Source organism: Alosa pseudoharengus, unplaced genomic scaffold (genome assembly GCF_046254945.1).
Source record: "Alosa pseudoharengus isolate Yale_2024_CS ecotype anadromous, Long Island Sound unplaced genomic scaffold, YU_APseudo_1.1 YU_APseudo_1.1_scf_5, whole genome shotgun sequence".
NCBI classification, from domain to species: domain Eukaryota; kingdom Metazoa; phylum Chordata; class Actinopteri; order Clupeiformes; family Clupeidae; genus Alosa; species Alosa pseudoharengus.
Window position 1 is genome coordinate 5047222 of NW_027468837.1, and position 15649 is coordinate 5062870.

General features: G+C 40.0%; 2 protein-coding genes across 4 annotated transcripts in view; one reads left to right on the forward strand and one right to left on the reverse strand.

Annotated features, from left to right (window-relative positions):
• The window catches only part of cenpp (centromere protein P), a 110251-nt gene extending 106113 nt beyond the window's left edge, over nucleotides 1-4138 (forward strand). For both annotated transcript variants that reach the window (XM_076269098.1, XM_076269099.1), the window contains exons 7-9: nucleotides 3502-3581; nucleotides 3804-3895; nucleotides 3986-4138. In XM_076269098.1, the coding sequence (XP_076125213.1) occupies nucleotides 3502-3581; nucleotides 3804-3895; nucleotides 3986-4101 (288 nt within the window). In that variant the 3' untranslated portion in view covers nucleotides 4102-4138. The remainder of the gene's footprint in view (nucleotides 1-3501; nucleotides 3582-3803; nucleotides 3896-3985) is intronic.
• ippk (inositol 1,3,4,5,6-pentakisphosphate 2-kinase) overlaps nucleotides 4119-15649 on the reverse strand; it is a 134051-nt gene continuing 122520 nt past the window's right edge. For both annotated transcript variants that reach the window (XM_076269094.1, XM_076269093.1), the window contains exons 11-13: nucleotides 6681-6783; nucleotides 6425-6504; nucleotides 4119-6322 (exon numbers count right to left, since the gene is read on the reverse strand). In XM_076269094.1, coding sequence (XP_076125209.1) covers nucleotides 6094-6322; nucleotides 6425-6504; nucleotides 6681-6783 — 412 coding nt within the window. In that variant the 3' untranslated portion in view covers nucleotides 4119-6093. The remainder of the gene's footprint in view (nucleotides 6323-6424; nucleotides 6505-6680; nucleotides 6784-15649) is intronic.

Here is a 15649-nt window from a genome sequence, read left to right on the forward strand (position 1 = left end):
ATAACATTCTCGTGGTGTTTTAGAAGTTAATTCAGCAGTACGACAGGGCGAACCGGATTGTTCCACCCTGATGGGACCTATTTCCCGATAATGACCAGCGTTCTATACATTATTCCGCTTATTACACGGCTACTTGCCAAAACGAAACAATAAACTCCCTACGGTATGACTATTTAGCCTACATAGTCTAGGCTATAGCCTATTTGTTACCGTTTCATCGTGGCTTTTGCTGAGGAACAAATAGTTCGCAACAACACATGCAGAACTTGAATCAAACATTCTTTACAACACAGCTGATTAACCGTCTGCTTTGACTTTTGAATGAAGTTCCACTACTTGCGGACAGTTAGCTTGTTTACAGTTGATTTCATTGTTGCGAAGTCTGCTTCCAGGCTCGTCGTCCTACTATGGTTGTTATAGTTACCATTCATAAGCATTGATATGGAACGGTGATTAAACTTTTTATTCAAAATGAATAGCCACCCCACCAGCCAATCAAAAAAGAGTATTTCCTCTGTCCGGGTGATAAGTCATAATAAATCAAATAGCATCTTGAGTAAAAACAGAGCAAGACCACAATGGATTGTTAAATTTAGTGTAGAAAAAGAGGGAAAAGATTAATTATGTATTATGTTGTTTTCGACTGTTAGAATAGTTTTAAACAGAGAATGTCATGATTTATAGTTCTCTGCTCAGGTGAGAACTATGGATGGGTGGATGTGATTCAGTCTTCAGGTATGCACAGCTGCATATATCTTTTCTACACATCCCATGCCACTCCCCTTTCTTTGGGAGTCATGAGAGAAGGATCTGTCTGTCATTGAGATCTTCATCTGATTATAGCATAGGTTGCACGGCTGCCCAAGACTTTTGCACAGTACTATATTAAAAGTGATATTCTGACTACAGCAAGGAGAACTCAGATTTTTTAATTCATTTTTACAGGGCACTATATTGAAAACTGTCAGTGATGCATAGTTTTAGTTGTCCTGCTAGTGAGTGCCGCCAGGCGACTACAAACTATGCTATGGGGGGCAGATTTTAGACTGTGTTCGTGTTTGTGCCTCTTAACAGACTCAAAATGTCATTACAAGTGCTGTGCAACATGAACAGGATACTTACAAGACACCACTGTGCGTGTTTTACTCAGTAATTGTAAAAAAAAACAGTATAAATACAGGCAGTCACATACCTCTGTTTCCATTAGTTACTTCCTGTAAATTCCATACATAAGTCGAGAGATGAAAACATGAAGTTTATTTCCAAACATGATGATTGAGCATTGCAATGGTTATGACCATATTAACGACTGTTTTTTTCCTACCATTCAGTACTCGGTGATCTCAAACAACAGGGCCCTATGTTGAAAAAGGGGTTCTCCTTTAATTTACTGATAAGTATATTTGATGCTTGGTAGCAGTGTAGTTTTCTCTGTTTATTCTCAATTGGGAATGGATCGATGGACCCTTGGTATCTATTGTAGTATAAAACTATAATGTGCTACGTTTTGTACTGTCCTCTGTGGTATGATAACACCAGCACCAATCAAAGCTACAATCCCTCAGTAATTTCATGCTGTGTGTGGAACAATTATTGGTGGTGAAAACCATTATGAAATGGATGGGTATCTTCCTTCTGAAGCTCCATAATGTGGATTTTTTTTTAAATCCATGGGGACTCTACATAGGAAATTCTGATAGCATTTTAAGCCAATGTCAGAAATGATCTCAGAGACATCATTAAGTATTGAGTAGAAGAGGAAGGAAAACCATGCAATGTTAAATGCTTATGTTGAAAAATATGGCTCTTTTTAAGTTCCTTTTTCCAATGAGGTTATGTTGGTTTGCTTTGACTCTGGTTATAGATTTAGATGTTTTCCACCTTCTCTGTGGAAATATGAGTTTGGGTGGCCTGAATCATGCCAGTGCTTACTCATATTCTGTTCTTACGTTGGTTGGTGTGAAAGCACTCTTAGAATATCTGTCAATCTTTAGAATATAACCTAAAACCAAAGCAAAGGGGTCTAGTCCACTGAATTGAGCCTAGCTTTGGTACACCAAGGTTTTTCACAGGAGAAGTCTTTATTTAAGGAGTATCTGTGCATCTCTGCTCAGACTGCCCTGCCAGCCAAAACCCACTGGCAAATTCAAAGGGAATCTGGTTTGGAAAACCAGACTTGTGTTATGAACAAGCTCAGAAAGTCTGACTACATTGTCGGACACCTTAATAATGGTGTTGAGGAAATTATGCTGTTGGCATAACATGCCTCATGGACTACACAATGGAAGTATAGTGAGCCTAATGGCCAGGTAGAGCACTGTCCGAACTAGTGGTTTTGTGGAGGGAAACCAGGGGGATTACAGGAAAACACATACAGTACGTTGATTCTAGACTCAAGGATCATAGTCATCCATAGCAGCTGTAATTGTTGTTACAGTAACCACCATGCCATGTACTGTCAAGAAGATATTTTACATTTTGTTTTTATGCATGACATTCCGATCTTAAATACCTGTGACTTCTGTTTGAACAAAGTTAGAAAATGTTCTTGGTACTCAAGAAGGTGGAATAAGTCTGTTCATTATGTTACAGCATAGCATTAGTTTCATCATGGATATTTGAGTATTTGTCTGTGAACAGATAGCTCAATTATGTATTCATTCATCAAGGAAGGTGCAGAAAGTGTGATTTTGTCTTAGTTTGTTGAAATTAGTTTTTTATCAAGTTTACCTTTGTCCAGCATAACATTTTTTCCAACACACAGAAATATGCACAGGGGATTTCTCTTTGATAACTTCCACTTTGATAACTTGTATTAAACAGAGGAATATGTACAGTTGGCTGTTTATGCCTAATAATTAACTCTGACAATGAGAAGTGCTATCTGCTTTTCCAGTCAGCAGAAAATATCATCCACATTTACCGCTGTCCATTGTGATGAATGGAAACCATGATTACAGTTCAACAGATGCCTCTCATAAATTGACTCCACAGTGCTGATTAGAATGCCACTGTGCAAAACCACAGGCTGGGGGAAGAGAATTACTTTTAGAAGTCGTCTGCAGTGTAGAGGGAGTTTGGGCTCCTTCGTGTATAAGTATTTCTCATGAAAAGCCACAGACTGACTCATTCTTTCCAGATATTCTTCTAAAACCAATGCTTCAGAATGTAGCGTCCACACTCTGTCTGCAATATGTGCGCAAAATGTGAGATCCCATGAGGAAGAAATATCCTTCTGAACCTAAGAAAATCAGTGAAATGTGTGTCTCCTTTTTAAAAAATGAATGCTATATATGATTAAAATGACAATCCGCATTTAAAGAAGTGACTTCATATTTTTAAGGAGGCTATGACTATTCTTTTCAATAAATGACATGGGGAACTGTCTGCAGAGTGGAGTATGGGTCTTGACTTAAGGGAATCTCTGTCAACTGGCATTTCTAAAATGGCTGTTTGAAAATTGTACAATAATGCCTACTTGTTCCCGGTGCCGTTTTTCAGGAGAAGTACCCAAATATGGTCAGTCTTCCAGAGGGTTGCCAGTCTGAGCTTATGCAGATCCAGAGTCCAAAACTTAAAGGGTAAGTTGTATTCCCTATTACTTGAGTAGTTTTGCAGACTATTTACTGCCAATTATCTTGTGTTCCTTATAATAGTACAATAATAAATACGGTCTTATTCTTTCATCAAAGACCGAATTTGACTGAATTTAAATGTATTAATGCACAACCTTCCTCACAACTACAAGGCAATTGGTGAAACTCAATTATCCTGTTGAGTTGTCTGTTTGTTTTCATTTCCAGGTGCTCTATGTGTATTTTCTGGGACATTGATGTGACATTGGAAGGAGAAATTAGACCAAAAATAGACTTACTGCTGAAAATGCCTGAAGAAGGTAAGCCTAATGACACTAATTCTTTGCAAGCATTTTAAATCAAATTTTCAATTTTAATGTCCTTCCTAATATTTTTTTTTATTTTGACAGTTATGACGATTGACTACAACATTGTGGCGAATGCTCCAGAGTACTTCCAGAACCTTTTGCGCATTGTAGGAGCTGAAGCGTCTATTGAAAGTGTTATAAAAACTGTGTGTGTGTGACAGATTGATAACTGCAGTAATGGCACCAACCCCATTCTTCATCTTTTTATTCAATATGAACAACTCAGTACAATCAACCATTAGCAAATGTTTTAATGCCATCTGTACATTCTCTTACAATTATGTTTATGTACATACTGTATGTAAATATATATATCCATTAGTAAAGACCCTAGAAAAATAAATAATTTAAATACAAAATTCTAGACAGTAAAATTCACTGTGCATTCTGTAATAGTTCAACCTATATCCTTTTAGTTTTTCTACTGTATGCATCACAGTGGATGCAATTCATTTTAGAGGCTTAGTCAATTATATTTTACAGTGAAATATTTCAGTTGCTTGTGTTTGACAATACTAATAAAAATCTATATAACCTGGGGGATGTTTTCCTTTTTTAATTTAACAAGCCCTCCATTCACATCTACAGCAGAAAGAATCAACTCTAAGACAACTGTTTCAAACTGAACTTTCATTTCACTTTCATTAACTCTTTGGTGCAACTCTCCACATCTAATCCAGTTTCACTGTGAATTTCTTGGGTCAAATTTTCATCACCAGTGAAATGCACATTCAGCTGTTTTACAGATATGTCAGTACATAAGACACACACTAGCATTTTGGGTCTGGAGACCTCCCAGTATTATGTACTAAGGAGCAACAGAAAGAGCACGCTCTTAAATTTCTCACACAAAGGTACTAAATTTATTCTGAGCCAGACGAAAGCAGGGTTATCAATTCCTCGCAGTTCTGCTGAAGACCATTAAAAAGGACAAATGTATCCTTTTTGGAACTTTAGTGGACAGTGATCCAATAAACTAAAATGCCAGCTAGTGAGAAACTGCCATCGTGGGTATTGACTGTTACAAAATACAATCTTAAAAACAATTCCAAATATTTTTTTAACTATCATCAACTATCCTTCACAGAAACTGGGCGTGTATACATCAACAGAAGTGACTATGCATAGCCATACATTTTAAAGTCTGAAATAATATAGAATTCAGTAATTCATGAGTAATGTTATTTTTTTGTCTCAGATTTGACTATAATAGATAAAACCAAGCCTTATTAATGTCAGAGCACAGGGCTGTTGGACTGCTCGTTCCTTGATTCAGTCTGTCTTCTGAGGACATACATGTTTGCTTGCAAGTGGCCACAAACTATATGATGAAATTATGAATGTAAACCACTCAGCCAGCCATTTTCAAAGAGCAACTCTTTGCACACATAGGTTAAATGTAAGTAACATAATTTAACTTTCTCTAAAAGTGAGATATTTATAGCACTTTGTAGACTATTAAATCCTAGACACATCACCACAGCAAAATTGTGGTTGTTGTAACAGAACAGGATGCTGTTGGTTGCTACCAAAAGCCAAACAGCATCACTCAGAAGAGTAAATTGCCAAGCGCTGCAGCAGCATTGGTGCTTCACACTATTACACCCCTGAACATATCTGTCTACAAGCACAATAAGGTGCTTCAGCCCTGCCTTACTATCACATCTCCCACCATACAAATACTACCTGCAACATTTAAATGACAAATGTGAAGCCCTTTCACTCACCTAGAAATGCTGACACTCCACTTTTGGCACATGTATACACCAAAAAACATACAACTGAACACAAAAGACAGTACCCAAATAATCTCAAACCATTCAACCCATGGACTCCCTCAGGTCATTCACACAAGGCTATACTCAAGGAGGCCAGCCCCCAAGATAGAGGCAAGCAGAGAATAGGAACCCGCAACATGTGCACAAGAAACACCGTAATCATTCCACAACATTGTAGGCTTACATACATTTCCTACATTCAGTTCACAAAGTAGGCCATACACGAGTAGGAGATAAAGAATCTCCCTTCACACGCACACAAGCGAGACAAAACAGAACAAATTCCTATGGGAAAACATTTGCATTTCTCATTGCTCAATTCCGAAGCAGCACAACATGGAGAGGTGTGTGGCCAGGTTAGTGGGATTGGATTCATACAGGATGAAACACCAGTGTGCGGTCCTCACGCTCCATAAGGAGGCTGGAAGAGCTGGTCAACTCCTGTTTGGAGTGCGTGCTCCTTACATAGTAGTTCACTATTTTAGAGTCTAGCTTGTGCTGGTAGGGAATGGCATCATAGGGTTTGGGGTCAAGGTCCAAGATGGAGACCGAGTAGGTGAGGCGAGGCTTTGAAGGCTGGATCTCCAGGTTGGACTCAAGTCTGCAGAGGAAGAATTAAACAATGTTATCTTTCATTGAAGACATGATCTAATACCACTATCAGAACTTTCAACTGCTACAGGAAGGGGGGGGGGGGGCTTACACTTCATCCTCCTCACAAGGTGCCAGTGTGATCATGACTGAGCAGTCTTTGGCTGTCATAGCAACTCTGTACTGATGAACCTAGAGTGGAAAATGTATTTGCAGTCAGAATTAATGACCAAAACAATTCAAATACATTCGATATTAAATCACTCACAACATTCCATCTGGTCATAGTTGTTAGATGCAGCATCTCTGCAAATAGATTGATAGCTAGGAAAGATTGGCATTATTCAGAAAAGACAAAACAATCTTACCTTTCCTATAGCATACTCTACTGATCCATCATCTTCTTCAGGACAATTCTTCACCCACTCCAGAAAACTGTCATTATAAGGTCCATCAAGCTGTAGTCTACTCCTGGAATGAGAAAAGAATCACTGAATCACTTAAGCAACTGACCAATTAGTTATACAGAGGAAAGAATACAGTCTTCAAACTAACTACTGCCACCTTGTGGACTGTGATGCATACTGAAATATAATATTATCCAAAAAGGGAAATGGTGGGGGGCGCTGTGGCGCTGCAGGCTACAGCGCCTGTACCATGTACGGCCCCGAGTGCCCACGGGGACCCAGGTTCGAATCGGACCTGTGGTCATTTCCCGATTCCCACCCCATCTCTTTCTCCCACTTACTTCCTGTCACTCTTCACTGTCCTGTCCAAACAAAGGCAAAAAAGCCCGAAAAAATATATAAAAAAAAAAAGGTAAAGGCATGGCAGTTATTGATCGTTTGTCTGCCTGCATAAACAAATACACAAATACCCCTTTCATCATTTTAAATACATAAAAAACAAAGCAGTGCTTAGGACAAGGATCCTGTAGGCATGCGCTACCTAATGCCCATTTCAAACCAAACCGGAGTTAAAAATGTTTTTTTTTATTTTTTATAATTTTCAATTCATTTCAACCTGGGATGTTCAGTGGCTTGGCAACACAGACTGAGGTGGGGTTTGGACACAGTTCACAACTGCACTGTAAAAACTGCTTATCTACAGTGGGCAGTGCTTCGACTTGGCCAGCTTCACTCGCGGTCCGCGCGTGGGATCACGCGGTATCACGCAACTTTAATTTGTATTTTTCCAGTGAGACGCTGCAACAACCCAAACAACCGGTAGATGGCTCAAGTGAGCAGGGTGTCTCGTAAAAAGAAAAGGAGCTGGAAAACCCTAAAAACAGACTTCACTACAGACTTTAGCAGACTGGTTTAGAAATAATTTAATAGCCAGAAATATGCTTGCCCTGCCCTAATAAAGAAATATTTGGTTAACGGCGAGTGAATCCCGTTTGCAGCCGTAGAAGAAACGCAGGACAAATTAAACATTCTGGTTTTCTCCGAGTGCAACGATGATAGACAGACATCATTTGGACAAAATATAGAGCATATTAACCTTCGTTGCTCAGCCAAATGCCTTCCTGTTACGTCCTGTTATCACGGAGTTACAGGCGATAAACGATTTTTGATGGTCACAAGTTTACTTCATTAGCGTTTATTTTTTTGATTATTAAAGAGTGTTTTTCATTTAAAGGCATGACTTCGTGCTTATTCAGAAGAGCATTTAGTGCTTTCCCCAATCCCAGACGTTCACATTGCATGTTTATTTGTAATGGATGCAACCGCGAGATACGCTTGTCATAGGCGCCGATACCGTGGGTGCTCCGTCTCTCGGGCACCCACTGAAAACATCGAGCACCCACGTGTGCCAGCTTATAGTCCCGGCTAAATTTATATTAATTTAAAATCAAACATCGCAGTTTATGTTAAATTCAGCATCTCTCATAATGTGATTGGATATGCTGCTGTCAATTCCCTACTCCATATACTAACCACCAATGAGAGCGTCTCTCGTATGAAAATTCCTGACACTTCCCATCTGAAGAATTAACGCAAGGCTTTGTCGGGTCTTCAGCCCCGAATGTTTAAAATGTATATAGCCCTGAATATCATTTTAAAAAGTAGTCTGACAAAGCTTATTGTTTTGTGACACAGCTAAACACTGGTACCTCATAGAACGTCTATAACAAAGCCTAGGTAGTCGCAACTCACAAAAGTAAAGCAGATAGAAAGAACTCACGCAAATCTAGCCTACAACACGCAGACAGCTTCATGTGCAGGGGAGAGAGCGCGCGCGCACACAGGTGCTTTATGATTTTTGGCTTCTGATGGTATCTTGCTAATTCACTGAACTGCATTAGGTGACACAAATGGTATTGCCTTTATCTTATAACTCCTTGTCTGAGCGACTACCAGGCCTATGGTTTTTAAAAGTCAGATGTTCCCTGACAAAGACATTCGAAAATTAAGAATGTTTATTGACTTGATCATTGACATCGCGGTCTGGTGCAGTGTTGCGCGGGTTTGGTCACAAGCGGACCGCGGTCGCCCGATATTTTAATCAACCCGACCGCAACTCGGACCGCGAATATTAATTAGGACAAAATTATACCCGACCCGCGATCAGACCCGCTTATTTACAAAATGTGTGCTTTTGGTTATAGCCTGCATGCAGTGTGACAGTAGGCCATTTCAATAACTAATTTATTTGCGAAACTTTATGCAGTAGAACTACACGCAGTAGGCATGCAGGACATAATGTTTGCGCAGGAGAGAGAATGAGAAGAAGAGCGCAAGCACGCATGCAACCACCAAGGATTAGAACACTAGGATAAGATTTGAAGGCCATGGACATGCATCTTTCTTTCGAAAACAGAAATGGTGAGGCAAGGTATAGGCAAGAGAGATACATTGCTGGTCAAAACGTTAGCGTAAGAACTGGTTTATAATGCTGAATGAAGCACAAAGCACATTTACTGAAGTCACAAACACAACGAACTAAGGTAACTTTTATGCATGCGCGAACCTATACATAGCCTACCGGTAGATATGGCTGTGTAGTCTGTGCCTGCCATAACATTTATTCCTGCAGGCTGCCCGTTTTGGCTGTCATACTTTTAAATGGCTTCGCAAGAAGTAGGCCTACATAGACCATAACTTGTACTACTGTCATCTTCTCTAAGAACTTTTCCCAATATTTCCCATAGCCTATATCGCTTTTCCTGAAGGGGTGTCTTTATTATTTTAACTCACGTCTTCAGCTTCTTTACTGTTGACTTTACTGTATTGATGCTAGCCTTCTCGTGATATTTTAAGTAGGCCTATTTGTAGAAAATATATATTTAATTAATTTTAACTGACCCGCCCGCAAATTACCGACTGCTTAATTTCGGGCAGACCGCGCAACACTGTGCGCTATGTAGATCGTTTCTCGTACCATTTAATTTCTCAGAATTTAGGTCTACTATAGGCCTACAATAACGTCATCACCAAATACATCTTTTATTTTTAGTTGATCAACCAGAGTAGCGGCCTACTGTGCACAGTGCACTGATGACTGTAGCAGCCCAAGGTAACCAGTTGTTGTAGATGAGAGGCAACCCCTTGTTTCAGATAGCCTGGACAACATGTTACCTGGGTGTTGCCTACGTTATTAATTAATGGTAGCCTACAATAGTTAATTGATTCGCGTAACATATTAGTTGGCTCAAAGAGTAGGGAATCAGGATGGAGAGAGTCACGCGTGTGTTGCTTTTGCGGGATCGAATCCAGTTTAATGCTTTCAAAACATATATTCTTTTACATGTCTTTTGTCCGAGTGGCTGTAATGTAGCCGAGCGCTCATGGTGTATGAAAAGCGACTTCAAACCGCCTAAAACAACTTGTTTGTGAATGTCTGACAAGTGCTGCAGCGCATGCACGCACAAGGAAACCAGTAGGTGGAGAAACCAGAAGGCACACAACACCGGAACGATTTTAAGGCTATTTCGCATAGGCCAGTCAATGGTGCTATTTCACACGCATTATAGCGACCCACACTCACCGGGGTTAGGTGGAAGGTGTTAATAGACGATTGGCGTAGCCTACAGTGGACTAGGGCTGTCAAAATTGCTCAAAAATGACGTTCGAATATCCCTTCTAAAATAAACACATGTATTCGAATATATTGGAATATCTAGGCTATATTATTTGCGCATTATGTCAGTCCTTATGTCATCTGTTTTTAACTTTTTGTATGGTTATTGCTTGACAGGGGGATCCCAAGCAGCTTTCAGCCATAAGGCATTTCCTAATTCACCCGACACTGATATTCAAAATGTTGAAACTATTTCGGCATAGCATAAGCAGTTTAATTAAATGTAATGTTAGTTGTAAACAAACGGGCTACTTGGTGAGGCTTGGCCTCACAGATAGGCCTATTAACTGACCGCCCGATTCACGTTGGCTGGGGGGCAGGGGGGGCCATCAGACATTTGTTCCCAAGGGTCTATGATATGTTAATTCGGCCCTGCCCCCAACGAACGCAACTTTCCACCTCTGAGACAGCTTAAAAGAAGTCTAGAGGACTCCTAACTCACTGACCTACTTACTGTAGGCTGCGCAAACCACAGGCCTTTTTTTGGGCAAGCCTGCATTCGAGGCAGGCCTTCTGTTGAAGAATTTTATATAAATCCTGCGCTAACAGTAATCCTCCTACCCCCGCTACCACAGCTGTGGATAGTGTGGCATGCTCACACTTTATGTCTCCTTCTTGCAAACTAGGCCTATAGCCCAACCATTTACAGTAAGTCTTCAAAAAATAACAACTTGCCAGATATGCCTTCATATCTTTGGGCTTCATTCAGCATTTTGTTCTTCCACTGGAAATGACTCTTCTATATTTGCTGCCTGCTGCATCATTTCTGTTTGTATTGTTTAGAAAAGGTTTGACGTCTTGAGTTAATGCATTAAACATTGTTTGCTGGTAACCAGCCACAAATAGCCTACAGATTCTTGCGTGCGTACATTCTCTATTCTCTCCTAAATGTGCCCGTTCTATAGGCTGGCCAAGTGCGTAATTCTGCGGCATAAAGCAGATGTATTTGTTTATTGTACAGAAAAATAAAAATAACCTGTCAAGCAGTCAATTGACTACATTGCAGTCAATAAGTAGGGCAAATTACGAAACCAAAACGTGGGTCATAGTTGTCTAAGCCTCTGCTGTGAGGCCAAACCCATGAACAAAGACGCATTGATATCTGCAAGAGTTTTTTTTGGCGAAACAAGCTCACAGCCGAACGAGTCATAGCACTGAAGGGAGAGGCAACTGTGATCTCCCCACGGGCCAATGGATGTACAAGTTTTCTCCTGTGCCTACGATATTTAATCCAGTGTTTTGTCAAGTTGCAAAATGCTATGTGTTTTAACGAATTTTTATGATGGTATGAAGTACTTTTTGTATAGGGTACTATCTTAATTGCTTTATACTCAATACTTGACCAATGGCTATTGCATCTGTCTATTGAAAGTGAGAATGTGGCATGTGATCTACTGCGTAGGCTTCATAAAATAAAATAAACAGATTGCTAATGGCCTACATGGGGTGCGTTTCCCGTACAACTACGGAGGTTAGCTTTTTACTAACAGGATGCATCGTTCAACTAACCAACATGTAAGTTACGACTGTTTCCCAAAACTGTCGTACTTACATAGTACTGTAAGTTTGGACCATGATAGTTTCCAAACTTCAGTAGTCTGGACTAAGGTGGTTAATGACGTTTAGTAGCACGTGAACGGGAACCTGCACATACTTCTGTGGCGCATTGCGTTAAGGCCGGCAGATGACAGCCGCCGTTGCACAGCAGTTCCCTGTCCAAGAGTTCGAATCTGGGTTAAGATTTTGACAACAATATTGACATCGTTGTTTACCTAAGTTTATCTTTTGTGCAGATCATATCAAAATCAGAATCAGCCTTCTTGGCTTGGTTTGCGTAAACTAACAAGGACCCCCCCCCTCCATGAAAATCAAAGGCTACATATTCTCAGCTGACTCATCAAAAAGTGCGCACCACCTTATTATTATCTGCAGGTGTGTGACTTACTTACGTGCACATGGCTGCAAATTGACTTTTCATTTATGTATTTTCTGCCTTGGGCATTTTAAAATATGGATGTATGGTGGTTAGAAGTGCAAATATCAATTAGAAACCTAAATATATTTATAATTATTAATTTGCAAACAAATAACTGGCGTCAGTGACGTCTTTGACACGAAGATCCCTGGAACTATGCTTCTACAGTGGGTCCCCGTTAAAAATTGACACTTGATTCACGATCATGATGAATGGTGAAATGTAAGTACAACTGCAGCCGCTTGGGGGCAGCATAGTCCGCTGTAGCGTTTCACGGTCGAACCAGACGGCACATTCGACAGCAAGGGCTGTGATTGGCCGAGTTTTCAGTGCGTTTCTCTGTGTTTTTAGCAGCCCCTGCAACATGCTAGTCCACTGTAGCCTAAGCCTTGTACATAATGTTAAACATAGTTTTGGATTCAGTGGCAATATTTCTTGATTGTACAGTGTCTGTCTCTCAGTAATGTTTTAAAATGAGAGCTTCGTCAGCTGGCAGTAGGCTACTTTGTCGGTAGTCATGAGAAGTTCGCTTGCTAACAGAACATAAAAATGCTGCCCAGAAACCTTGTGAATAGTTCTGACACTAACGAGGTTGAAAATATAGCCTTTGCCTACAGCATCTCCTTAACAGTAATGTTAACAAAATGACAGCATTCACATGACAAAGGAAAACGAATCCGGTCACTCAAGACTGTGCCGCAGCCGTGGGGCAGAAGACGCATGGTGGCCGTCCACAACGTTATAAACTTAACCTAAATAGTCGGCTGCTGTAAGCTACAATCGGATTTTATTGTATACCCCTGTTGTCTCAATGATAATAACATCTCATTTCCGACTATATTTCAAAGTGTGCCGTTCATTTGCATTATTAACATAACATCGTATTTTGTCATTTTTGGCGAAGACATGCATTCCGTTAGGGATATTGAACATATTTAACATTCTCTAAACATCGTGATTTCGAATTGGTGCAGTTGTCAGCACAAAAACTCATTTTATTATTTTGCTCTTTTGCATTGCTCTATGCTGTTCTGGTGCTTTCTGCCTCTTGGTTGCGCATGCATGTTTTCGTGATTTCATAGAAATCCATGTATAATGAGCGCATAAAACGACTTGTTTTGGGACATTAATCTAGGCTATACGTTAAGCTTTAAGGATTGTATGTCCTTAATTTATTTATATAGGCCTATTTAGGCTAGGCTACTTGCGCAAACCCTGGATAGACTTTTATTGCCACACAACAATATTGGTGGTATTTGTTACATTAGCTTCAAAAGGCACCGCTTCAGAAAGCTGCACTGCTTGTGAAAGAAGGGGGTGGGGGAGGGGAGCTTGCAGCCAAGTGTCGGAAAAATGCATAGCCTACAACACAGAACCCGCTTCTCGCATTAGTCACTGACTGTAGACACTCTTCCAGCCTAATGACTTTCACACATTTTGAATGATTTACAGTATGCCTAGACCAGGGATTCCCAAACTGTGGTACGCGTACCCCCGGTGGTACGCGAGCTGCTTCTAGGGGCTACGTGAGATGAAAAGGGCTATGGCGGACAGGTATAAAATGAAAATTTTAAATGTTTTGTAATTAATTCATGAATAAATACATTATTTCGAATTAGGTCATAATGATATGGAAACATGAAATTAAAGGACATCATTTATAAACTCTGTATGTGTTCATCAAAAAAAGGGCAGCTTATTAAACATGATGCCTGGAATAGCTAATAGAATGTGTTACTTTTTAATGCGTTGGATGGTCCGTGGGGGGAAAGTTTCGCGGATATAACAGGTTTTTGAAAACAACAAAAACAAAAAGGAGGGAAGGAGCAAAGCTAGGAGTTATTTCAGATGGGCAAGAAAGGTAACATACATTTAACAAACTAAAGGTAGCCTAAGTTTAGCCATAGGCTGTAGGCTATAGCCTAATGTTGTCCAAACGAATACATCCTTGTCATGCGTTGTTGTAGGCCTATTATAAGATATTGTATGTGGATGTAGTTAGGCTACTATGCAGGCTAATTTTCATAACTTTTTAACTGACCAAATGCACGCACCTAAAACCGGGAAACGGACAAATATTGTCAAGGGGGGGGGGGTATAGAATGCATTACGTTTTTTATGTGTTTATGTGTCGGATGGTGGGGGTACGCGAGCCGAGTCGGAATGTAGGCGGTGGTACGCGGGGGGAAAGTTTGGGAACCGCTGGCCTAGACACATTAGCGCTCCACGTGTAGAAACTGTGCAGAATACAATGTGTGAATGATGCTCAATGATTTGCAAATAGCCTATAATAGTCTTCTACTGGGTTGCATGTAGGCCTACTGTAGAATATAGCCTACAGTGTAATGTTTTCAGGCTTTATTGGTTAAATTACCATTTTTATTACGAAAATATTTCTTAACTTTACAGTTTTACTGTAGGCTACATGTTTTCAGCCTTTATTGGTTAAATGACCATTTTTATTACGAAAATATTTCTTAACTTCAAAAACTCAGTCTCTAAAACTCGGTGTCATTCAGACTCAACCCTCTTGACGTTTGGTGATTAATTGACAGCTGTTTTGGGACACGTTAAACTTTCTTTATAATGAGCGCATAAAACGACTTGTTGTTTTGGGACATTAAGCTACGTTAAGCTTTTTCACGTTAAGGATTGTATGTCCTTAATTTATTTATATATTTAGGCTACTTGCGCAAACCCTGGATACTTGTATTGCCACACAACAATATTGGTGGTATTTGTTACATTAGCTTCAAAAGGCACCGCTTCAGAAAGCTGCACTGCTTGTGAAAGAAGGGGGTGGGGGAGGGGAACTTGCAGCCAAGTGTCGGAAAAATGCATAGCCTACAACACAGAACCCGCTTCTCGCATTAGTCACTGACAGTAGACACGCTTCCAGCCTAATGACTTTCACACATTTTGAATGATTTACAGTATGCCTAGACACATTAGCGCTCCACGTGTAGAAACTGTGCAGAATAGGCTACAATGTGTGAATGATACTCAATGATTTGCCAATAGCCTATAATAGTCTTCTGCTGGGTTGCATGTACTGTATAGCCTACAGTTTTACTGTACATGTTTTCAGTCTTTATTGGTTAAATGACCATTTTTATTACGAAAATATTTCTTAACTTCAAAAACTCAGTGTCTAAAACTCGGTGTCATTCAGACTCAACCCTCTTGACGTTTGGTGATTAATTGACAGCTGTTTTGGGACACGTTAAACTTTCTTTATAATGAGCGCATAAAACGACTTGTTGTTTTGGGACATTAAGC